The sequence below is a fragment of the Schistocerca americana genome, chromosome 4, assembly GCF_021461395.2.
Source record: "Schistocerca americana isolate TAMUIC-IGC-003095 chromosome 4, iqSchAmer2.1, whole genome shotgun sequence".
NCBI lineage: Eukaryota > Metazoa > Arthropoda > Insecta > Orthoptera > Acrididae > Schistocerca > Schistocerca americana.
In genome coordinates, this window is record NC_060122.1 from 825,589,199 (window position 1) to 825,615,904 (window position 26,706).

At 40.2% G+C, this 26,706-nt stretch overlaps 1 protein-coding gene across 1 annotated transcript in view; it reads left to right on the plus strand.

The window, feature by feature from the left end:
* Positions 1–26,437, plus strand: part of LOC124613834 (dynein regulatory complex subunit 7) — a 346,600-nt gene extending 320,163 nt beyond the window's left edge. Inside the window, exons 11-13 of the mRNA XM_047142556.1 lie at positions 3,255–3,365; positions 4,869–5,063; positions 26,155–26,437. Of these exons, the coding sequence (XP_046998512.1) occupies positions 3,255–3,365; positions 4,869–5,063; positions 26,155–26,379 (531 nt within the window). The 3' untranslated portion in view covers positions 26,380–26,437. The remainder of the gene's footprint in view (positions 1–3,254; positions 3,366–4,868; positions 5,064–26,154) is intronic.
* The last annotated feature ends 269 nt before the right edge of the window (positions 26,438–26,706 follow it).

Here is a 26,706-nt window from a genome sequence, read left to right on the forward strand (position 1 = left end):
GGGATAGGTTACGACACACAAGGTATGAACTGGATCTTAATGCATGAAGTTTATATAGTTGCCATCTTTTGTTATCTACAGTTCTCTTGCCATTTGACTGGGAGTGGGTCGATATGATGACGGCTGCTCATCAAAGAGCTCATTTTAGCAATACATCGACTAGACAAGTAAAGAAATTTAAGCATCTTGCAGCTGTGCAAAGATCGAAGTCATCGTACGAAATAGCACGCACTGTCATCATCCTGTCGGGCAAGAACCTGGATGAAGGAGCCATCTCGGCCCTTAATAAAGGTTTGAATTTTGCTCCTACACCACCTACTATACCCATCATGGATCTTATCAGTGGAGTGGAACAGGCGGTGCGGCATCTTGCACAAGACGATGCTGACGAAGTGAGACTCGTTACCAGTCACTTTTTGGCCTCAGCTAAGCCTCCCAGATCTAATATCAGTAGAGAGGAGAGGGAGGGGCTCCGTTTACTTCGGAAAGATGAAGATCTTGTCATATTACCAGCTGACAAAGGAAATGCCACCGTGGCCCTTAATACTACTGATAATCATAGTAAAATGACACCACTGTTGGAGGACAGTAAGTGTAAATGTCTTAAATGGGACCCAACTTTGACATACTGCAGAAAAACAATGAAGTTACTGAAGAATTCCGGGCTGCCAGACGATGTTACAAAAAATCTCAGAGTCCAAGCTCCTAGACTGCCCAGGTTGTACGGACTACCGAAGATCCACAAGGATAATGTTCCTGTGAGACCAGTTGTCAGTGCAGTTGGTTCTCCTACTTATAAACTGGCCAAATACCTAACAAAGTTGATGACTCCTATAGTCGGCCGATGTGAACATCACATCAAAAACTCCCAGATGTTAATTGATAAAATCAAACAGATTAGAATTGGTCCAAATGACATTTTAGTCAGCCTGGATGTGGTGTCGCTGTTCACAAAAGTTCCTGTGGAGGACACTTTGAAAATGCTGGCAGATCTTTTTCCTCCTGAAGCTATACAGTTGTTCCGGCACGTGATGACGACCACCTACTTCTTGTCTGGTAACAAATTTTATGAAATGACGGACGGTATGGCGATGGGCTCTCCATTGTCTCCATCACTGGCTAACTTTTTTATGGAGAATTTTGAAGAACGTGCATTAAATTCGGCTCCCCTCCATCCATCCTTATTTTATTGTTACTTTGACAATACACTTATGATCTGGCTACACGGCGCAGAAACTCTCGAACAATTCATGGAACACATGAACAGCATACATTCAAACATCCAGTTCACTGTCGAGATGGAGAAGGAAGGGAGACTACCTTTCTTAGACGTTTTAGTACAACGACAGGTGGACGGGCGTCTTGGTCACTCTGTATACTGTAAGCCAACACATACTGATTTATACCTGAATGCACAGAGTTTCCATCATCCTGCTCAGAAGAGAACCGTTTTAAACACGTTGGTCTATAGAGCAAAAACTATTTCTGACGAGGACCACTTAAAGTCCGAGATTAATTATCTGAAGTACGTGTTCCGAAAGAATGGCTATGGTGCACGTGATATAAAGGCAGCTTTTTCCAAAAAAAAGGAAATGTGAAAATGCTGCACGCTCACAGGATGAAACACCGATTGCTGTTCTTCCTTTTTGTGGCATGATTTCCAGAATAATAGGAAGAGTCCTGTGTAGACGAGGTATAAGATCAATTTTTCGTCGTCCTAAGAAAATTAAGGAGACGATGTGCTCTGTTAAGGACAATCTCGGCCTCAGGGTCCCTGGAGTTTATAAGGTACCCTGTGAGTCTGGAAGCAATTATATAGGTCAGACGATTTGTACTGTTTCCGACCACTGTGCAGAACACTAACACCATATTAAAAATAGAGAACTGGAGAAATCGGCAATTGCGGAGCGTAACCTCACGAACAAACATAAAATTTTGTTTGATGAAACAAAAATTCTGTTCCATGCCTCCACGTACTGGGATTCTGTTATTAAGGAGGCTGTTGAAATAAGAATGAGCCAAAATAACTTTAACCGCGATAGCGGATACCATCTGAGCTGTGCATGGAAATGAGCGCTTGATGCAGAGAAGTAGCAGAGACGTTCCTTCCAAGGTTTACGTTCCAACGGAAGCGGTGGCACCACCAGTGCACACAGTGACATCGTCTGCGACAGCAGTACGTAATCGCTGGCCAATCATAAGCCAACCAATCAGAAGCCGTCCACGGGCTACAAATAGGCTACCACAACAGAAGTGAAGACAGTCAGCACCGACAAGTACCTGTCGGACAATCCATAGATGTGTTAGTGAGTGTGTAAGGAAGAACCATGGAATCTATATGCAGCTCTGTACGTATTGTGTCATTGACTATTGTTAAGTGAAACATGAACAGTTGAAAAAGTACTCTTGTAGACACTTGACTCAGCCTTGTTAGAGGCAAGATGTTTTTAATATTCTTTTTCTTAAAGTCATGGTGTCTAAACAGACTTTCTTTTGAATGTAATACAATTTGTTTCTAACATACAACTGTACGAGAGACTTACTGGAAGTTACATATTTTGTTGAAAGTGAGAATTTTTTATTGTGCTTGAAAGACAAATACACCATTGATTGACGAAAAGTAAAGTTCATGTGGCCACTAATTTCACGAGTAGAATGAGGCTTGGAAGTTCCTGTACCTAGCATTATTCGACGGAGAAGAAGTCAAGAGAGTTTCCAGCAGCTGACTATCTAGTAAAGAAGAGTGGCTGCAAACCCCAAGTAAGTCATCTCGTACGGAAATGGAATGTGGTTTGGGGAAATAAATCAGTATAACCCAGACTCACATTCACGCTTTAAGTCGTCAGAACATTAGAAGTGCTACAAAATGGATAGCAACAAGAGTAGGTAATAAGAAACTGTGTTCTATTTATTTTAACAGAGGGATTTGGGAACTGGTTTGGATTAACAATGCGCATGTAGTGTTTTCACTTCTGACATTTCTAAAGATGTCACACTGTTTCACCATCTGCGCAGGAAGCCAATATGGCATGCCCTGGGGCAGAGGTGGAGAGAGAGAGGAGTTTTCTTTCTTTTTTGCGTGGTACTCTTGATGACTCAGTGCTTTTGGTTTTTGTTGATTGGTCTCCTTTAGTACTAAAGTATTTATATTCTGCTTTAATTTTCCTACAAAATATCCCTTCTTGTGTCATACAAGAGCAACAACTACATTTTTCTGGAGCCCAACACTGTCATAATTGTTATTGTCTCATCAGGTTGATGATATTCTCAGGACGAGAGACCTCGAAACACGGACACCAAAGCTACTTACATCTATATTTGACAGGGAAAGAAATGTGGAAGCAAAGCTGGCCATGAAAGAGAAGGTAATTTTTTTTATACAATTAGATGTTAGAAAATCGGAATCTTGTTTATATATTTTAAACTGAAGCATCTGATAGGTTAATTTGTGAGGCATATTACCTTAAAATTTTAATTAAAAATAATTTATATGTAGGTTGGAACTTAATAGTGGCAATACTGCTGTGGAGACACTGTGCAATGGCATAGAGTATTGTTGCTGATATTGTTGACATATCTACCTTACCTCCGAGCAAATGGACTTGCCCGTCCCACATCATCGGCATGCTCACAATTGAGGGAAACAAAATCACTTGTGAGTGAGCAGTCTAATGTAATGGTGTCACTATGTTTTCGAAACTGGAACAACAGAGTTAGATCAATTTTGAATGTGCCAGAGGTCATACAGCAAGACAGTGTCATCAAGGTCTTCAAGAGGTGTGTGGGGAAAAGGCATTGCCATACAGAACAGTGGCATGTTGAGTAAAAGCCTTCAATGAAGATCAGCAAACTGTGGCAGACATGCATCACGCAGGTCATCGTAGCATCTCTGAAGAAGAAGTGCATGTTGTTGCCGCGTTAGTGGACAGTGATCGATGCCATACAATTTGTGAGCTCGCTCATGAACCGGATTAGCTCATACGATTGTGCTTCGCATCCTGAAGGAACGCCTGGGCACGTGAAAAATTGCATCACGATGGGTTCCACATGACTCGACAGAAATGCAAAAATGGATGCGTTACAATGCTGCTCAGACGCACTTGGAGCACTATGAGCACGAAGAAGAGGCTTTCTGATGCCGTATTGTAACACTGAATGAGACATGGGCCACATAGTATGAGCCAAAACTGAAATGCCAATCTAATGAATGGCATCATCACGGGTTGCCACGAAAGTCGAAAGTGCGTCAGACCCCCAGTATGGTGAAAGTTATGGTGATTGTTGTGTACGACTGTGAAGGTGTTATCCCAATGCATTATGTTCCTCTATGGCAGACCGTCAATGCACAGTATTACTGTTCATTTTTGGAGCATAACCTGCGACCAGCTATGTGAAAGAAGCAGCGACACTTTCTGTGCAACCCACCCATCATTTTGCACGACAATGCGTGGGCGCATACAGCACGAGCTGTGGCTGCTCTTTTCGGTCGACGGGACTGGCAAGTACTGTACCATCTACAATACTCCCTGGACTTAAGTCCTTGTGACTTTGATTTGATTCCGAAGCTGAAGGAACCACTTCGTGGAATTCATTCAGAACTGTTCCAGAGATTTGACAGGCAGTAGACCGCTCCATTCGCACCATCAACAGAACAGGCTCTGCTAACGGTATACTATGCCTTCCACATCACTTGCAACGGATTCTACACAATGCTGGTGACTACTTTGAAGGACAGTAACAGGTCCAAACATGTAACTCTTTTGTATTGGTTATGAATAAATAGTTGCCAATATTTAAGTTCCAACCCTCGTAATATAATTATCAACTTATAATGCAGACTATATATGGACTAAATGTATCGTTTTCAGGAACAACAAAAAATTGAAAAACAAATAAGGGAAGTTGAGGCTGAAACTGACTATTTAGCTCCATACTTGGCTCGTATTGGGAATCCGCCAACTTTGACACGTCAGCAAGCGCTGAAGATAAGAGAAGAATGTCTAAGTGATTACAAGCAATTTCTGGTGGACAGAGCTACAAACATACAGAACCTGTTCATTAAAGTAAGTGTAAAGTCACATAACAACTGTCTTTCTGCATATTATACTACAAATAATTCCAGTCTGTAAATTGGCTTACAAAACAAGGTTGAGTTTTTCCCTTTATTTCCAGTCTAAGATAACAAATGTTGTTTTACAACTGTTGATTTCAGTCAGTAATGACCACCCACAGATTTTTTAACGATAAAAGAAATAAAACCAATACTAATACATACAGCAGCATTTAGTGTAGGAAACCAAAATATTCGCAAAGAATAGAGTACTTTTTGATAATATGAAAAAATAAAATACAAAGACATTAAGACTTACCTGAATACAGTCAGATAGAATAATTTTGGAACAGACATAGAATATACCTGTTTAAAGCTATATAGGCATATTGATAAACTTGACAAAGGCATTGCAGTCAAAATCAAAGTACAGCACAAAGCATGACAAATGGTGTGTTATAATTTTGCTTTTCTATAATGTACATGTACATTGTCATGATTACTCCCCAGTTCATTCTTAATTGTTATAGTAGTTTCAAAGGAAGCAAGACACCACTTTCAAACTATATTTATTTATTCATCCAGGGATCATCTCACAATGAGGATTCACAATAACAACACAGTGAAAATAGAGAGCTCAAAATATACATGCACACAGAATATGCAATTATGTTTTTATGAGGATAGGACAGACCTTACTGAAGGAACCATTTGTCTGAAGGCCATTTGTCTGCCTGAACTGATCTAGAAAAACCTAAATCAGGATGACAGGAAAGAGTGAGCTCCATCAACCCAAATATGAGGTCGTCTTAACAACTGCACTGCCTCATTTGATTAATTCCTATTGTACACTGTTCTTTTGATCATACATAGTTTGTATCTGATAACTTACATTATAAAACAGAGTTCATCACACCTGCTGGCTACTTCTGGACCACGAATATGCCGCTATGCCCTTTTGTACTCCCTCCAGTCAGTCAGTTCAAAGACTGACTCTGGGCCTGTAAACATGCAACTATGCCCCATGCTCATCATCATGCCCTCCCTTCAGTCCATCTGAAAATGTTGAATCAGCTTTCCACCGTGACCTGCCCCCAAAACCCTCTTTCTCCCACGGTTAATCTGTCCTTGAGCCCAGGAGAATGACAAGACATTACTACCATGCACTATAGATCTTGGCACATGATTTTCTTGTGAAAGCATTAAATTGTGCTAATGTGTTGCAATGTGACAAGGTGTTGTACTTATACCCTTTCCTTATTAAACGCTACTCGGAGTCCCTTGTGTAATCTTTAATTGTGTAGTTATACATTACTTACACAGTATGTTTGAGCTACTTTTTTAAACAAATGTATTTTAGTAATCATTTTAATGTGGGAAGAAACCCACTGCATGCACACCCTCTATGCAACAGTCTCCTTTCCTGTATTGTCACCTCCTCCCAAATCTATTCCTCCTCCTCATCATCATCGTCATCATCATATGCCACACATACCAGCTTCAGTACGTGTGTGTGTGTTTTCCTTACAGTGGGTGTACAACGTACAATGAAGCCAACTAATACTTCTAGTTACATTACTCTTATGGTCCTTTTCTACAGTCTGAAAACTGTCCATGTGATGTGCTTTTCATCCCTCGAAATAATCCCATAGCTAAGAATTGAGTGTTCGTAGGCTGTTATAAACTGATGACAGAAATGTTCAGTGTTAATTTATTACATTCTGCACAGCATTAGACATCCTTCAGGGTTTCATTTCCTTTCTGTAATGGGAGGTCTGGTGTGTTATCAGTGACTGTGATTGTTGCTGTCATCAGCAAAGAGAACTTTCTCATGTCTCATACTGTTTAGAAAGTCACTGATACATTTTAAGAACATAATTGGACCTAATACACTAAGCTACGCAACGCAACACCTGTGTTTGTGTGTATCTTGTCTGACAATTGTTTTACTACAAAATTATCATCAGCAGACACATGTACAATCTCTGTCGTTTGCATCCAGTTTTCCAGGTAATAGTGGAACAACCCATTTGCTGTTCCTGTTACACCTAGTGCTTCTAGCGTGTTTGGCATTATTTTATGGTCAACAGTGTCAAAAGCCCTGGACAAGTATAAGAATATGCCTGTAACACAGCCATCCTTGTCGAGAGCTTCTAGTACCACTCTTATGAACTCTGTAGTACTTGATATTGTACTTCTCCCACTTTGGAAACCAAACTGTGATTAATTAAAAATGTTGTATTTATTCCTGTAACTTAGTCTCTCTTTCATAAAGTATTTAATTAATTTTGAGAATGCTTACAGTAATGAAACTGTCCTTAGTTTTCTATGCTCTCCACCTCACCTTTCTTTAGTAAGGGCACAACCCATGCAGTGCCTTAGGTACTCTTGAAAAATACTTGAAATAAAGGACTCATTTTATTATGTTTCTTTAATGGGTTTGTATGCTGTCTATGTACACATTCAGAACAGAGACTAGAACCTCATCTGTGCCTGCTGACTTCTTATTTTTTTTTTTTTTTTAAATTTCCATAATGTCTTCCTGACTTTGAGATCTGTTATGGGAAACGTCTTTTGCTTGCTGTGTAATTCATTGTGGGTTCTACATATTTTTTAGGAAGATGGTGGTGTACCTTCTCTGTAATACCAGAGAAATAGTCATTTACAAAATATGTCAATTACTTGTGCTTTTCTATTTCTCTACCGCCACCCCGCCCCCCTCCCCCTCCATCTTTGATTTGTACATTATTCTACAAGTGTTTTCCTCTTCGAATTTCTGTTTTATGAGATCCCATACTACTTTGCTTTTATTTTCTGCATTGTATATCATTTAGAGGTTGAACAATTTATTCTCAGCAAGCAGTATCTTCCTGTATATCTTTCTGCACCTGTGTTAGTACTCTTTGAACTGTGTATTAATTTAGTGTTTCTCTAAAGAATTGAGAAATTTAGGTGTCCTGAAGGACTCTCTAATACCCACACATATCCATATAATTTCCTTAGCTGCTGCTGTTGAAGTTGTGGGGAAATATCTTCTCAAAAATTAATTTAAACAATGTGCAGAATTTAGGGAACTTGTCATCTACATTGTTTCCCATATACATTTCACTCCAGACATGACTTAGCAATTCTCAAGAAAAGTATCTATTTTATGTTCTGAGAAGAATCTTTTGCTGACCTGTAGTTTTTCAGTTTTTACCAAGCCTGTCTTTAGCTTTATTATCTAACAGAAATGATCAGAGAGGCCAAGGTATTTTATAAATATTTCATGATTTTCCCTGTTGATACATATAAGTATATGATCTAAGACAGATGGTGAACTTTTTCTACCCTAATAGAGGTGTTTACCAGTTATACTACACCAAACATGTTTAAAATGTTTAGGAAATATTGCTAATTTCTCTCTGTCCACCTGTGTTGATATTCATGTCTCTCCATATTATGTTAGTTTTGAAGGCTGATACTCTTTCCAGTGCATCACGTAATTTGTTGAATAAAGTGTCCATATTACCATGAGGGAAGCAGTACATGCATAGAATGATTAATTTCATATGGATATCTAGTTTTTATAGTAGAATGACTGCCAATCCAAAATCTTTACAGTTCCACTCTAGAAATAAAATGAAGACCTAAATCTTTTTTTGCGAGCTCTGATTTGTTTTCTCTTTTTATGTGGTCATGCCTCCATCTATAAGTGGTACACAACATAATCTTTTGACATTTAGAGTAGAAAGTCATTAAATGATTTTGTGAAAACACTTTAATACAAGATGCTTTCAGCAATTTCCACAACAAAAAGGCCAAAAAATGTTCCGTTTGTATGTAAAGCATATGTGTGACAAGATATAATCAGAACCTTCGCTGTCTGGTAGTACTGGTAGTGTTACAGATGACAACATCATTAAACCAAGTTATTGAAAATTAGTTTTGAAAATTCTTTTATCAAATAATATATAATAAACATTCCACAATTTAAATTGAGGACATCTGTAAACATGAGTAATTTAAAGGTACAGTCAAACGTCTTTAGTCACTTGATTATGAAAGGCTTCTTATCCAGACTATACACTTCTGCTTCACAGTATTGAAGTAGAAGTGGATAGTTCCTGTGAATTATTATGGGTGGAGGTTACACTCAACAACCGAGTTAGGTTAATAATTGGCTCCTTTTACCGACCTCCCGCCTCAGCAGCATTAGTGGCAGAACAACTGAGAGAAAATTTGGAATACATTTCACGTAAATTTTCTCAGCATGTTATAGTCTTAGGTGGAGATATAGACTGGGACACTCAGATGTTTAGGACAGGTGGTAGGGACAGAGCATCGAGTGACAGTATACTGAGTGCACTATCCGAAAATTACCTCGAGCAATCAAACAGAGAACTGACTCTTGGAGATAATATCTTGGACCTACTGATAACAAACAGACCCGAACTTTTCGACTCTTTAAGTGCAGAACAGGGAATCAGTGATCATAAGGCCGTTGCAGCATCCCTGAATATGGAAGATAATAGGAATATAAAAAAAGGGAGGAAGGTTTATCTGTTTAGCAAGAGTAATAGAAGGCAGATTTCAGACTACCTAACAGATCAAAACGAAAACACTGACAATGTTGAGTGTTTATGGAAAAAGTTCAAGGCAATTGTAAAATGCGTTTTAGACAGGTACGTGCCGAGTAAAACTGTGAGGGACGGGAAAAACCCACCATGGTTCAACAACAAAGTTAGGAAACTACTGCGAAAGCAAAGAGAGCTTCACTCCAAGTTTAAACACAGCCAAAACCTCTCAGACAAACAGAAGCTAAACGATGTCAAAGTTAGCGTAAGGAGGGCTATGCGTGAAGCGTTCAGTGAATTGGAAAGTAAAATTCTATGTACTGACTTGACAGGAAATCCTAGGAAGTCCTGGTCTTATGTTAACTCAGTAAGTGGCTCGAAACAGCATATCCAGACACTCCGGTATGATGATGGCATTGAAACAGAGGATGACACGCGTAAAGCTGAAATATTAAACACCTTTTTCCAAAGCTGTTTCACAGAGGAAGACCACACTGCAGTTCCTTCTCTAAATCCTCGCACAAACGAAAGAATGGCTGACATCGAAATAAGTGTCCAAGGAATAGAAAAGCAACTGGAATCACTCAACAGAGGAAAGTCCACTGGACATGAGGGGATACCAATTCGATTCTACACGGACTACGCGAAAGAACTTGCCCCCCTTCTAACAGCCGTGTACCGCAAGTCTCTAGAGAAATGGAAGGTTCCAAATGATTGGAAAAGAGCACAGGTAGTCCTCCCAGTCTTCAAGAAGGGTCGTCGAGCAGATGCGCAAAACTATAGGCCTATATCTCTGACATCGATCTGTTGTAGAATTTTAGAACATGTTTTTTGCTCGAGTATCATGTCGTTTTGCCAAAATCTACTCTGTAGGAATCAACATGGATTCCGGAAACAGCGATCGTGTGATACCCAACTCGCTTTATTTGTTCATGAGACCCAGAAAATATTAGATACAGGCTCCCAGGTAGATGCTATTTTCCTTGACTTCCGGAAGGCGTTCGATACAGTTCCGCACTGTCACCTGATAAACAAAGTAAGAGCCTACGGAATATCAGAGCAGCTGTGTGGCTGGATTGAAGAGTTTTTAGCAAACAGAACACAGCATGTTGTTATCAATGGAGAGACGTCTACAGGCGTTAAAGTAACCTCTGGCGTGCCACAGGGGAGTGTTATGGGACCATTGCTTTTCACAATATATATAAATGACCTAGTAGATAGTGTCGGAAGTTCCATGTGGCTTTTTGCGGATGATGCTGTAGTATACAGAGAAGTTGCAGCATTAGAAAATTGCAGCGAAATGCAGGAAGATCTGCAGCAGATCGGCACTTGGTGCAGGGAATGGCAACTGACCTTAACATACACAAATGTAATGTGTTGCGAATACATAGAAAGAAGAATCCTTTATTCTATGATTATATGGTATCGGAACAAACACTGGTAGCAGTTACTTCTGTAAAATATCTGGGAGTATGCGTGCGGAACGATTTGAAGTGGAATGATCATATAAAATTAATTGTTGGTAAGGTGGGTGCCAGGTTGAGAGTCATTGGGAGTCCTTAGAAAATGTAGTCCATCAACAAAGGAGGTGGCTTACAAAACACTCGTTCGACCTATACTTGAGTATTGCTCATCAGTGTGGGATCCGTACCAGATCGGGTTGACAGAGGAGATAGAGAAGATCCAAAGAAGAGCGGTGTGTTTCGTCACAGGCTTATTTGGTAACCGTGATAGCATTACGGAGATGTTTAGCAAACTCAAGTGGCAGACTCTGCAAGAGAGGCGCTCTGCATCGCAGTGTAGCTTGCTCGCCAGGTTTTGAGAAGGTGCGTTTGTGGATGAGGTATCGAATATATTGTTTCCCCCTACTTATACCTCCCGAGGAGGTCACGAATGTAAATTTCGAGAGATTTGAGTGCGCACGGAGGCTTTCAGACAATCGTTCTTCCTGCGAACCATACGCGACTGGAACAGAAAAGGGAGGTAATGACAGTGGCACGTAAAGTGCCCTCCGCCACACACCGTTGGGTGGCTTGCGGAGTATAAATGTAGATGTAGATTAAGTTCCTTTCAGAAATGCTGGTGAAGTACCTCAAGTTTTAGTAGTAATATGCAGCCATTCACTCAACAAAATATCTGTGTTACAGACTGGAAAGTTTCACAAACCACGCCAATACACAAAGAAGAAAACAGAAGCAAATGCAGGATTGTAGAATCTTATTAACAGTGATTTGTAACAGGATTTCAGAAGATATAATGTGTTCAATTGATACATAACCAGTGTGGAATCAGAAAATACTAATGAAATGCAGCTGGTTTGGATTTTTTGCAGAAGTCAATAAAAGATGAAATAAAATTACAAAATTACACTGACAAGATATCTGAGTGGTGCAAAATGGACAACGCTTGGCCTCAAAGAGTACTGTTGTGCAGTACTGGAGCCTTTCCAGAAATAACTGACAAAAAACATTCAATAATTTCCAAGAAATTGTTTTGCAGTATCATGATGTTTGGCAGTGTGTGTTATGGATGTCATTTGGAATGACAACCATTAAAACAAAAACTTTTATCACATTGGAAAATGTGTTCACAAAATCAATCAACAGCTTTCTCCTCTGAATGCCAAAATATAATTTTTTGTTTCTTTTTTGCTCCTTCTGCAACAGTGTCCTCGTCTATTTGATTACCATGGGAGATCTGGCCCACATATTATTAATTAACTTGGTGTAAATGCTTGATCACCACCACTATTTCTTTGAATTTGAGCCGGATGTGACCAACACTTACACAGTTAATAAATCTTGAACAGAGACTGTTTATTTGGTAGCCATTAATTGAATTTTTATCTTCCCCCCCCCCCCCCCCCCCCCCCACCCCCTCTCCCCACTCTCCCTAATATATGCTTTTTGCATTTCTGTTTGGTGGTCTTGGATGTTGCAATATGGAATCTTGTTACACCTTTGTTGTTACTAATATCTGCCATTGCTCTGGATTGTGTGCTACCAAGAGGTTTAGTATGTTACCACAACTGTTGCAACAAGAAAGAAAGAAATTTGGGCAAGTCAAAGGCACAAGGTTCAAGTTGGTTCATGAGAACCAGCTGCCACTTATGTAAGGTAGAAACAGCAACGATCCATAAAATTTCGGGTGTGCAGCCACATAATATTTCGGCTGAATACCGTCCAGCTATCTTCAGAGTGAGCTGAAGTGACTAACGCTCCAGCACTTGTTCTGTCCTTTTAAAGCCATGGACCGCACCACTGCACATGCGCCCACAGATACACAAGGCACCAGAGACATTAATCAGCAGCAAAGACATATGGCATAAGCATGGAAATAGATCTATAGCTGTGCAGTCGATCCACACAGTGATATCGATGTATCACTGTGAACTGCACCGTCGCGACGTCTTTGTGATTTTATTACAGAAATTGCCGGATTCCAAGATTTGTCCAAGATGAAGCCGCTATCTCTATTAATTAAATTCGTTGCCAAGTGAATTTCAATTGCTTCCTTCAGAAGGATGAAGTCGAGGCTAAAATTTCGCCGTTATCGTACACCATAGAGTGCCTAGTGTCAATACAGTGCTCGGCCACCCCAGATTTATTAGGTTGTAAGAGCCGGGTGTACCTGCGGTGCTCTGTGCAACTCTCCTGGATAGTATGTGTCGTCTGTCCGATGTATGAACAGCCACACTCACAGGGGAAGCACCAAATCATCTTTAACTGAACACAGGAGAGCTGCTTTTGGTGGAAGGCGTAAAATCACTTTCACTTTGTGCTTACTGGGGATCCGTTCTATTTTTGACGATAGGCTTCCCATGTATGGCAGAAAAGCCATAAATTTAAAACTTTCCATGTCTTCTTCTGATTTTTGTATACCCACAGTTGGTTTCATTTGTAGCACCTTATGTATCTGCTGTTGCGAGTACCTGTTGGCTTCAAAAACTCTTCTCAGGTGTAAAAGCTTGTCCTCCAGACTGCTCTCGTCAGCAATGACATGTGCTCTGTTTACTAGAGTTCTGAGTACACTCATCATCTGTGAAGGATGGTGGCAGCTATTTGCACATAAATATAAATCCGTATGGGTCAGTTTTCATTGTCCCAAGGTGCCATCATCTTTACGCTATACCAGCACATCCAGAAATGGAAGGCATCAATCTTTTTCTATTTCCGTCGTCAACTGAATTTGTCTGTGGATGGAGTTCAGAGATCTAAAAATCCTTTTAACTTGTCTTCACCATGGGGCCACACTACAAACGTGTCGTCAACATACCTCCAAAACACTGTGGGGTTCAAGCTTGCAGATTCCAGCGCCTTCTCCTCGAAGTCCTCCATAAAAAAGATGGCCACCAAAGACGACAAAGGACCACCCATGGTGACACTGTCAGTCTGTTCATAAAATTCGTTATTGAATAAAAAATATGTCAAGGTCAAAACATGTTCAAAAAAAGCTGAAATTTCTTTATTGAAACTTTTTCCAATGAGAAACAATGATTTCGAAAGAGGAACCTTTGTGAACAACGACACTACATTGAAACTGACTCACATATCAGAATTGCCCAGTTTGAGTGATTTCAGTTTGCCAATGAAGTCCACAGAGTTACATATATGATGAGCGCATTTTCCCACCAGAGGCCTTAATAATGATGTTAAGCGTTTGGCACAATCATAGGTTGGAGAACCGATGTTACTCACAATCAGACGCAGAGGAACACCATTCTTGTGGATCTTTGGAAATCCATAAAGCCTTGGAGTCACCGCACCACTTGGTTTCAACAGAAATGAAGCAGTCTTCCTAACCTCCTGGATGGTCGGGTCTTTACTGATCCTCTGGTATGTGCTGACACTCAGTAACTGTTCATTTTATGATGATAATCATCACGAGACATTAAAACAGTGGCAATCTCCATATCAGCTAGAAGAACCACCGTCACGGTATCCTTGCAAAGTTTATGTAGTGCAGCCCTCTTGGCAACAGATATGTTACTCCTTTGTGGGCAAGCCTTCATAACTGCTCGACGTGTTTCGCGTCTTATTTCTTGTGCTGATTCTGTAGAAAGAGGACAAACAGCTTCTTCAGCAGCACTGATGAAAGCTGGTATTGGCACAACCTTCGGCGTGGGTGTAAAGTTCAATCCTTGATCTAAAACCATCATCGTAGCGTCATCCAAATCTTTATCCATCATATTAATGACGGAGTGTCGAATAACAGTTTCTTGCTGCGATTATGTCTCCAGCTGGCTACTCTTTGTCATCTGTCTCAATGTGGTTACCTCACAAACCCAGTCTGACTTGGTCCATGTTATACCATCCATCCAGTTCCATGAATTGTAGGGTAACTCCACAGATATCTTAAGAGTTGTTCTGAAACCAGGTCCAATTTTTGGCAGGTAAAACGGATCCTCTCCTTAGCAATAGCAGCACCAGCTTTCCTTAAAATCTCATTCATGGCAGTTGACTTTATAAAATGTACTAACCTGGCAAACTTTGGAACTAAGCCATGGTCACAGCATCTTAATAATAAACTTACAGAGCTCAGTAGCCTTGCTCTCAAGTGTCTTAACTTATCCCATCAGCGAACACCTAAAACCATCTCCTACCTGAAGAGGTACTTGATGTGCATCTTCATATTTTCACAGTGCAAATACTGATCCATAAAATTTTGGGTGTGCAGCTGCATAAATTTGACTTCTTCTTCAAATATTTTGGCTGAAAACCGTCCAGTCATCTTCAGAGTGAGCCGAGGTGACTGACGCTCCAGCACTTGCTGCATCCTTTTAAAGCTATGGACCACCACTGCGCATGCAGCCACAGATACACAAGGTGCCAGAGACATTAATCGGCAGCAAAGACATATGGCATAAGCATGGAAATAGATCTATGGCTGCGCAGTCGATCCACACAGTGATACCGATGTATCACTACAAGCTGTACCGTCACGACACCTGGCGCCTTGTGTATCTGTGGCCGCATGATATATTCTAGTTCCCCAAATGGTGAAACTTGCATAGTCAATACAAACACAATTTTTCAGTGGACTTGACCATTGTGTTTAGCTTCTTGTACTGATATGGCTTTCAGTAAAGTGTATAAGAATAAATGGACTCAATGTGATTGTACAATGACACCCAATTTACAACTGTTGGAAACTGCACCATGGATCTACTACTTATTTCATTACTCAGATGTTTTCAATTTTTATCCCCATTACATTGCCCCATAACCAAATAGATGAAAAATTCTTGGCATTTGCTAAACACCTGGACTTCACTTATACTAATTTCTGTCAGATTCTTTATCTCATATTTCTGTCACCTCAGTTCTTTGTTCCCTTTAGGGTTATGAATCCTTATTTAAAAAATCTTGCAATTGCTTTGTTACTTTGAGGGCTGATTTTATAAAGCATTTGACAGATTAACACAGAAAATGATCTTAGATCAAGCTTAACTGGGAAATATGTGTTGTATAAATATTGATCCCAGATTGTATCACAGTGAAGTAGGATCAAATTTGACTGGCAAAAATTTGCGGATCAAAGTCAGGTTCAAATGTAATCGTCAATTTACAATGTAGTGACATTACAAAACAATGCTTCTGATGTTATTAACACATATTTGTGTGCTATTAACACACTCCCACCCTGCCATAGCTTGATTTTTTTTTCTCGATCTATAAGGTTAGGTTAACTGAATTATCAGCTATGTATGTAATGAGTGCGGATAACAATTTATCTCATAACAATTCATGGAGACATGTCACAATTTATACGATTAGTTTTGAGACATTTTATAGACACTCAGCAGCAGAGTAAGAAAGGAAAATTCAGAATATTTGCAGTGAACAATCACGTATGCTGATACTGACAACAGCCAATAATAACTGTCTTGGCTCTAGTAGCAGTAACTATACGAGCATATTGATTTTTGAACTATAGAAAAGTAACTAAACTGCTATGGCAACTGCATGAGCACTCATGAAAAAGGACATGTAACCAAATATATGTATCATAAACTGGGAAAACTTTGCCAAGCAGGACAACTTTGCCAGTTTTTGAATAAGATTATATTTGGCACCGAATGAAGTTCCTTCATCACCCCATAGAAGCGCCAGTGCTTTCATTGCACAGGGTAAACTATGAACAACAGATCTTGGACACATTTTATGTTTATTTACAGTGTAGGAAAAGACAGATTGCTGCTTACCATAAAGGAGACATGTCAATTTATGGACAGGCACAATTAAAAGACATTTACATGAAGCTTTCAGCCACAGCCTTCATCAGCAAAAGAGAGAGACACACCATTCAGACACACAGGCAAGCTCACTTCACAAACACATGACTGCCAACTCCAGCACCTCGGGCCGGAATGCAACTATCACGTGGGATGCAAGCAGCAATCTGGAGGGGGTGGGGGAAGGAGGAGGGGAAGGGATAGTAGCGTACGGGCGGGGAAAGAGATGAATACTGTCTGTTGGAATGTGCAGGTACTAGACTGCCAGCAGGTGCAGTGTCAGGAGGTTGTGGGGCAGGGAGGTGGGGAAAAAAAGGAGCACAAAAGAAGAAGAGTGGGGAAAGACATGTGGACGCATTGGCAGAGGGCTGCAAATAAACAGGGTGGGAGATGAGAATGAGGAGGAGATGACAGAACAGAGGGGTGGAAACTGTTGGGTGGAGGGTGTGGGAACAGTAGTTACCATAGGTTGTGGCCACGATAATTACAGGAGTGGAGAATGTGTTGTATAGATAACTCCCATCTGTGCACTTCAGAAGAACTAGTGGTGGACGGAAGGATCCAGATGGCTCGGGTAGTGAAACAGCCGTTAAACTCAAGTCTGTTATGTTCAGTTGCATGCTGTGTCATAGGGTGGTGTACTTTGCTCTTGGCCACAGTTAGCCAGAGGCCATTCATTCAGGTAAGATGGTTGGTAGTCATACCAATATAAAAAGCTGCACAATGATTGCAACAGAGCCGGTAAATGAGATGGCTGCTTTGACAGGTGGCCCGGCATCTGATAGGGTAGGATACACCTGTGACAGGGCTAGAATAGGAAGTGCTGGGTGGACTGGGCAGGTTTTGCACCTGGGTCTTCCACAGGGACATGATCCTTGTGGCAAGGGATTGGGAGTTGCATGGGGATGGACTAGGATGTTGTGGAGGCTGGGCAATGGAACACCAATTTAGGATAGGTGGGAAGTATTTTGGGTAGGATGTCCCACATTTCAGGGCATGATGATAAGTAATCAAAGCTCTGGTGAAGGTTGTGTTCTGTTGTTCCAGTCCGGGGTGGTGCTGGGTGATGAAGTGGACACTCCTTTGTGATGGTTCTTGGGAGTGGCGAGAGGATTGGGGATGTGAGGGGAAATGGCATGTGACATCTGTTTGCAGATTACTGGGGGATACTGCCTGTCTGTGAAAGCCTTCTTGAGACGCTCAGCAGACTGAGCAATGGAGTTTTTGTAACTGCGGATACGCTGTCCCTGGGTGGCCAGGCTGTGTGGAAGGGACCTTTTGGTGCGAAAGGGATGACAGCTGTCAAAATGCAAGTACTGTTGATGGTTGGTGCGTTTAATGTGGACAGAGGTGTGGATGGTGCCATCAGAGAGGAGATGGTCAACATCTAGGAATGTGACATGCTGGGTTGAGGAGGACAAGTTGATGTGCTTCACATGTGTTTGAGTGGTGTGGGTCTCTCTTTTACTGATGAAGGCTGTGGCCAAAAGCTTTATATACGTGTCTTTTAATTGTGCCTGTCTGCAATTTACTTGTCCTCTTTATGGTAAATAGCAATCTGTATTTTCTTACATTATTGATATTCCTACCTGGAGTTTCCATTGTTTGATTTTATGATTATTTACTATTTATTGGTCTTTGTTAGTGCTTTTTCTTTTGGCTTGTGGAACACATGTTTCTGTAGTCTACAAAAGTGTCTCACCTTGCCCACTCATTGTGAAGTAAGTGAAAACTATTTCTTTTGTTCAATGCAGTATATATTTATGTTTCAGAATCACTCTTAGAAATAAACTTGTGTGGTGTATGTAATACAATAATATAACTTGGCAATGCTGCATCAGGAAGATTGGTAAAAACTGGACAACTTTGCCAATCTAGAATTTTACCTTTTTCTTGGCTCTTTTGCACTTCTTTTGAATCAAGCATTTTTGGTCTCTGCGAAGGACATTAAAATGCCAGTGCTCACTAGAATCAAACTGGGAGCACACAGGTATCAAAATTGTCAACCACTGGTGAACATTATGAAATGAATGTCAGAATGGCCCAGGAGCTTACACAAATAAAGCTTGCAACGTTTGTTGTGGTAAAATTCTCGACAAAATAAAGAGTGCCAAGCATTTTCTTGGTTAACTGTCCTGAGACGCCATGACCGGCCTCATTTGAACTCTTCTGTTGGGAGATTTAATTTGGAGTTGGAACGGCTGCTTGGGTTGGGTGCGGGGGCTCATATTGGTGTGGTTCCTGTTGATTCTCTCAGTAGGTGGGACAATACCAGGCACGGCCTACATCTCAGCAGGAAAGGGTAGGGTAAACTGGCTGGGGTAATAGCAGGAAATTTAAGGGGGGGGGGGGCCACTGCCATGAATGGTAAAATACCAGTGGTTACAGGTGTTGGAGCAGCACCTTTTTTAGGATAGGTAAGACAGAAAGATGTCAAGTTCTACGAGAGGTCAGGATTGAAACAAATCTTCAGTTTAGGAAAGAAATTAAACAGCACAATTCTAGCACATTGGATAACAATCACAGCTGTCAATTATAAATTTTCACCAATCACCAGAAATTTTATCTCCACCAAGTTGTATCTCAGTCCTAGGTAATTGCATTGATGAATTAAAGTCACCCAACCCAGTTGACATAATCTGCCTCTCTGAACACCATGTGACCACTGGTATAGGAACTAGGCCTAAGCACAATGAGAAACTCAGACAGGAGAGTACTGCAAATGTTAGAATAAGGAAAGGTTATCATAAAAGTATAATTAAAAATAAGTATATTTCATCAAAATATTGGGAGTTTAAAGAATAAAGTAGATGAGCTTCTGGTTTGTTTAGAAGATTTAGAAGCTGAGAATGAAATAGATATACTATGCCTGTCTGAGCATCACATTGTTACTGATATGGATAAGGTAAATGTAAGTGGATATAAGCTCTCTGCACATGTAATGACAGAAAATATGGAGAAAGGAGGAGTTGCCATATATGTCAAAAGTTATCATTGTGCAAAAAGCATAGAAACAAAAAAGTTTTGTGTAGAGAAACATATAGAAGCATGTGCCTGTGAACTTAAATTAAATAAAGGCACATTTATAATTGTAACTGTATATAGGTCCCCATCAGGAAATTTTCATCTATTTCTGAAAAATTTGGACTCCTTGTTGTGCTACCTGTCAGACAGGGGGAAGCAAATTATTATTTGTGGGGACTTCAATGTAGATTCTCTGAAAGAGGGTAATAGGAAAAATGACCTTGAAGTATTACTCGGTTCTTTCAATTTGACACCTGTTAATTGATTTTCCTACTCGGGTGGTAAAGGTTAGCAGCTCACTGATAGATAACTTCTTTATAGACCAAGATAAGTTTAACCAGATAAATGCTCAGCCTGTTGAGAATGGTCTTTCTGACCATGGTGCACAGCTACTTACAATATATGACATAGCTCCATTCAGCACTACTAAACAGTCCTCCGAAGTAGTACATTCAGTCAACAATTTAACAATTGCAAATTTAAGGGAAAGCCTACAGCAGTTAGACTGGGATGAGATGTACTGTGAACCTGATGCCAATTTAAAATATAATTTATTTCATGACACTTTTGTAAATGCATTTGAAAACTGCTTCCCCAAGAAAATAGTTAAATATACTCATAAGAAACCATGTAACAAACCATGGCTTACTAAGTGTATAAAAATATCTTGTAACCGGAAAAGGGAAATGTATCTGACAGCAAGAAAGAGTAGTGACCCAGAAACTATCAAACACTGTAAAAACTACTGTGCTGTATTACGAAAAGTTATCAAAAAATCCAGAACTATGTGTATCATGTCTGAAATCAGCAACTCTGATAATAAAATTAAAACAATTTGGAATATTATTAAAAGAGAAACAGGTCAACCAAGAGCACAGGAAGACAGTATTACCATCAAATTGAATGAAAACTTTACAAACAAAAAGTCAAAAGTTGAAAATATTTTTAATAATCATTTTCTAAATGTTGTGGATATAGTAGGATCCAGGTGTTCATTAGAAGATGCTAGGCAGTTAATGGAAGAGGCCATACCTATGCAATTTGATACAATTGAAATCTCACCCACTTCTCCCTCTGAAATTAGGAAAACAATAAACTTGCTTAAAAGCAAAAACTCACATGGAATTGATGGCATTTCCAGCAAAATACTAAAAGCTTGTTCTCAACAGATAAGTAAGATTCTCAGCCACCTGTGTAACAGCTCTCTGGAACAGGGCATTTTCCCTGATAGACTGAAATATGCTATTGTTATACGTTTGCATAAAAAAGGGGATAGATCTGATGTCAACAATTACCGTCCAATCTCCCTTCTAACAGCTTTATCCAAAATTTTTGAGAAAGTAATGTATTCAAGAGTAGCTCCACATATCTGTAAATATGAAGTACTAACAAAATGTCAGTTTGGTTTCCAGAAAGGTTTTTCAACAGAAAATGCCATATATGCTTTCATGAATCAAATTTTGAATGATCTGAATAACTGAACACCACCAATTGGGATTTTTTGTGATCTCTCAAAGGCTTTTGATTGTGTAAATCATGAAATTCTGCTAGACAAGCTCAAGTATTGTGGCATGAGTGGGACAGTGCACAAATGGTTTAATTCGTACCTAACTGGAAGAGTGCAGAAAGTTGAAATAAGCAGTTCTCATAATATGCAAAGATCAGCACATTCCTCAAACTGGGGAACTATCAAGAATGGGGTTCCACAAGGGTCGGTGTTAGGTCCTTTGTTGTTCTTAATATATATTAATAACTTGCCATTCTATATTCATGAAGAGCAAAGTTAGTTCTCTTTTACTGATGATACATGTATAGTAATCACACCTGACAAATAAGAATTAACTGATGAACCGTACAATAAATTGTATGATGCCATTAATAAATATAGACCTTAATCAGAAGCATATAGCTAAGGTCGAATATTCAAAATTTTTAGGTGTGTCCATTGATGAGAGATTAAATTGGAAGAAACACATTGATGATGTGCTGAAACGTTTGAGTTCAGCTGCTTATGCAATAAGGGTCATTGCAAATTTTGGTGATAAGCATCTTAGTAAATTAACTTACTACGCCTATTTTCACTCATTGCTTGCATATGGCATCATATTTTGGGGTAATTCATCACTGAGGAATAAAGTATTTATTGCACAAAAGCGTGTAATCAGAATAATAGCTGGAGTCCACCCAAGATCGTCCTGCAGACATTTATTTAAGTATCTAGGGATATTCACAGTAGCTTCTCAGTATATATACTCTCTTATGAAATTTGTTATTAACAACCAAACCCAATTCAAAAGTAATAGCAGTGTCCATAACTACAATACTAGGAGAAAGGATGATCTTCAATATTCAAGATTAAATCTAACTTTGGCACAGAATGGGGTGAATAATACTGCCACTAAAGTCTTTGGTCACTTACCAAATACACTCCTGGAAATTGAAATAAGAACACCGTGAATTCATTGTCCCAGGAAGGGGAAACTTTATTGACACATTCCTGGGGTCAGATACATCACATGATCACACTGACAGAACCAAAGGCACATAGACACAGGCAACAGAGCATGCACAATGTCGGCACTAGTACAGTGTATATCCACCTTTCGCAGCAATGCAGGCTGCTATTCTCCCATGGAGACGATCGTAGAGATGCTGGATGTAGTCCTGTGGAACGGCTTGCCATGCCATTTCCACCTGGCGCCTCAGTTGGACCAGCGTTCGTGCTGGACGTGCAGACCGCGTGAGACGACGCTTCATCCAGTCCCAAACATGCTCAATGGGGGACAGATCCGGAGATCTTGCTGGCCAGGGTAGTTGACTTACACCTTCTAGAGCACGTTGGGTGGCACGGGATACATGCGGACGTGCATTGTCCTGTTGGAACAGCAAGTTCCCTTGCCGGTCTAGGAATGGTAGAACGATGGGTTCGATGACGGTTTGGATGTACCGTGCACTATTCAGTGTCCCCTCGACGATCACCAGTGGTGTACGGCCAGTGTAGGAGATCGCTCCCCACACCATGATGCCGGGTGTTGGCCCTGTGTGCCTCGGTCGTATGCAGTCCTGATTGTGGCGCTCACCTGCACGGCGCCAAACACGCATACGACCATCATTGGCACCAAGGCAGAAGCGACTCTCATCGCTGAAGACGACACGTCTCCATTCGTCCCTCCATTCACGCCTGTCGCGACACCACTGGAGGCGGGCTGCACGATGTTGGGGCGTGAGTGGAAGACGGCCTAACGGTGTGCGGGACTGTAGCCCAGCTTCATGGAGACGGTTGCGAATGGTCCTCGCCGATACCCCAGGAGCAACAATGTCCCTAATTTGCTGGGAAGTGGCGGTGCGGTCCCCTACGGCACTGCGTAGGATCCTACGGTCTTGGCGTGCATCCGTGCGTCGCTGCGGTCCGGTCCCTGGTCGACGGGCACGTGCACCTTCCGCCGACCACTGGCGACAACATCGATGTACTGTGGAGACCTCACGCCCCACGTGTTGAGCAATTCGCCGGTACGTCCACCCGGCCTCCCGCATGCCCACTATACGCCCTCGCTCAAAGTCCGTCAACTGCACATACGGTTCACGTCCACGCTGTCGCGGCATGCTACCAGTGTTAAAGACTGCGATGGAGCTCCGTATGCCACGGCAAACTGGCTGACACTGACGGCGGCGGTGCACAAATGCCGCGCAGCTAGCGCCATTCGACGGCCAACACCGCGGTTCCTGGTGTGTCCGCTGTGCCGTGCGTGTGATCATTGCTTGTACAGCCCTCTCGCAGTGTCCGGAGCAAGTATGGTGGGTCTGACACACCGGTGTCAATGTGTTCTTTTTTCCATTTCCAGGAGTGTAGTATCAAGAGTCTGACAGATAACCAACAAGTATTTAAGAAGAAATTAAAAGAATTTCTGAATGACAACTCCTTCTACTCCATAGAGGAATTTTTTGATATAAATTAAGAAAAAAAGAAAAAAACCAAACAAAAAAATAAAAAAATAAATAAAAATAAATAAATAAGTTGTTATATTAACTTACTTATGTTGTTAAATTAACTTAATTATGTCATGTACTGGAAAATTTGACTCGCCCCACATCATTACGAAATATCGTATTCATGATCCATGGAACTAGTATTAATCTAATCTAATCTACATAACTCTTTCCATTTTCTGAGCATACAGGGCCACTGTGGTGGACAGCTTTCTATGTGCAAGAATCTCACACAAAGTGAATTACAGTATACTGTTTCCTTTTGTTTATTTTGCAGATATCTGAGTATTCTGATGTGTCTGCTGAGGATGATAAAGGACAAATTCACTCTCTAAATTAAGTGATAAATCATTTATGCTTGGGAGAAAAAAATCTGTGCAGCTGTTAGAACTAAGGTTGAGGCAGCATGAATCTGCTGAAACCACAAAAAGAAACCAGCCAATGACTCCGCTGTGCATACTATCTTTAATATGAAGATTTTACACTACAGGAAGCTTTCAGATTATGGTTGACAATTTGTTCAAACGGATGTAGCAACAGCTTGCAGAATTGTCCTGATAGTATCAGGCTACATTGTCCGACTGAAGAAAGAGTTCAACAAATACCTACAGAAGAAACACATTTTCCTGGTATTTTAGGTACTGTGGACTGTACCCATGCCTCCATCATATCTCTGGTGGCAAAAGCACAGAGATATTTAATAATCATCACTGATGGTTTTTGTTAAACGTACAAGCAATCTCAGTCATTAAGATTAATCAGAGCATATGAAAATGCATAAAAACACCGCACATAACTTTGGGATGAAATAAAGTCCGAAACCAACAGAAAACAATGCTAATGGGCCTTACAATACTGTGTATCTGTGATGTACAATTAATACTTGCATTTGATGCGTGATCATCAAGATAATGGCAGATTTCTATGCTGTTGCCAAGAATATTTCTTGCTATCTTAGACCAACAATGAACCTCCCTTGGTGGATCCACATTTAATGTTATTCAATGGAGCTAATGTCAAAATTGATCTCCAGTCATCAGTGTTTATACAACTGCATATTAGTTGCCATCTTTTACTTACCACTGCTGGGATCTTAGTGTTAGTAGTACAGATATAAATCCTCAGATTCTAACCAATCTATTAACAGTGATATGCTGAAATAATCACAATAATACCTAGCAAACCTCACTAACTGTCACAGTGATTTGGTTTGTATGAACAACATACGATGCTGTGAGACAGTTGGAATTGTTTGTAATTTGAAATTTATGTTGTAAGAAATGCTTTCTTTGCTTAACTTATGTGTGTTGTCCAATCATTCATTTTTGTCATTGGCACAGTGTATGATACTGCTTACAAAACAAGTTTCTGGTTTTTAATACGAGCAACTGAATGAAATGTTCCAGGATGTTTATTTCATTTTTCCAAATTTTATTACTGATCTTGCCACATATTCCAAAACATAGCACTTTACACCACCATGACTTTCCTCATGACTGTGGTGTTTATGTCCTTTAGTCATGATCTGAAACTAAATCCTTTCCATCTGTACATTTTTTGTTTACCTTTACCTGTCACTCATTTCCTCTTGAGGGAAAACAAAAAAATCTGAAGTACAAAAGCTTGATATTTATGTCTGTTTGCTCTATTACTGTTTCTTCAGCCCTGCAGCAGCTGCATCTAAAACGTATGTGATCCTCTCTTCTGTCTCATAATGGCAGCCTGAACTATGTAGGAAAAGTTATTTTGCTACTTACCATGAAGAAGACACATTAAGTTGCAGAAAGGTACAATTAAAAGACACTTACATAAAGCTTCTGGCCACAGCCTTCATCAGCAAAAGAGAAATACATGGCATTCATACATACAAGCAAGCACACCTCATGCACACATGACTGCCAACTCGAGCATTTCATGTGTGCATGAGGTGTGCTTGCATGTATGTTGGAATTGCATGTGTTTCTCTTTTGTTGATGAAGGCTGTGGCCAAAAGCTTCATGTAAGCGTCTTTTAATTGTGCATGTTTGCGAATTAATGTGTCTCCTTTATGATAAGTAGCAATCTGTTTTTTCCTACATTGTTGATATTCATACCTGGAGTTTCCATTGTTTGGTAATACCAGTCTCTTCATTTCTTTCCATGGTAATAGCAAAAGATTATACTATCAGGCTTGCAGTGCTACTTAGAATATTAATTACACTATTAACACTATTTTACATCAAAAATAATTTCTGAATCACTTGTTCGTTAAAACTGTTCATGCATGCCATGTTTATGGTGAACTATTTTTCTTTCCACTCCAGGGATCTCAGGCATTACAGGCAAAATCAGTATGGATGGAAGAAGAAAGGGACAGTGTGACTGCAGGAGAGGAAGAAGAATATTTAGAATCTGTAAATGAAACAAAGTTTCACTTACACACATTGGAAATTCGTCTTAATCGTCACCGTGAAAATGCCCCTCTCAGATATCTCCAAATGGAAAGTTACCTCCGTGGAGATAAACGTTTAGCAGTGCTTCACTCTTAACTGTAAAAGAACAATTTTAGTACTTCAATCTTAACTAAATTTCTGTAAAATAGCAATCTTAGACACAATAAAGTCGCTCATTTTTCATTCTTAATTACAGCAGTCCATAGTATTAAAACATGAGTGAATAAAATATTATGTTACAGTTGGGAAAGCGTTATTCATCTAGTTGAATTCAACAGAAAAATTTGTATTACGTATGTGATTTTAAGCAGTCGCTGTTACTGATGTATACTGGCATGATAACATAGGAAAGAACGGGCCTATGCAATGCACAGCAGTCCTACACAGCAGTGCACTGCATAAAGTTCTTATACACATTATGGG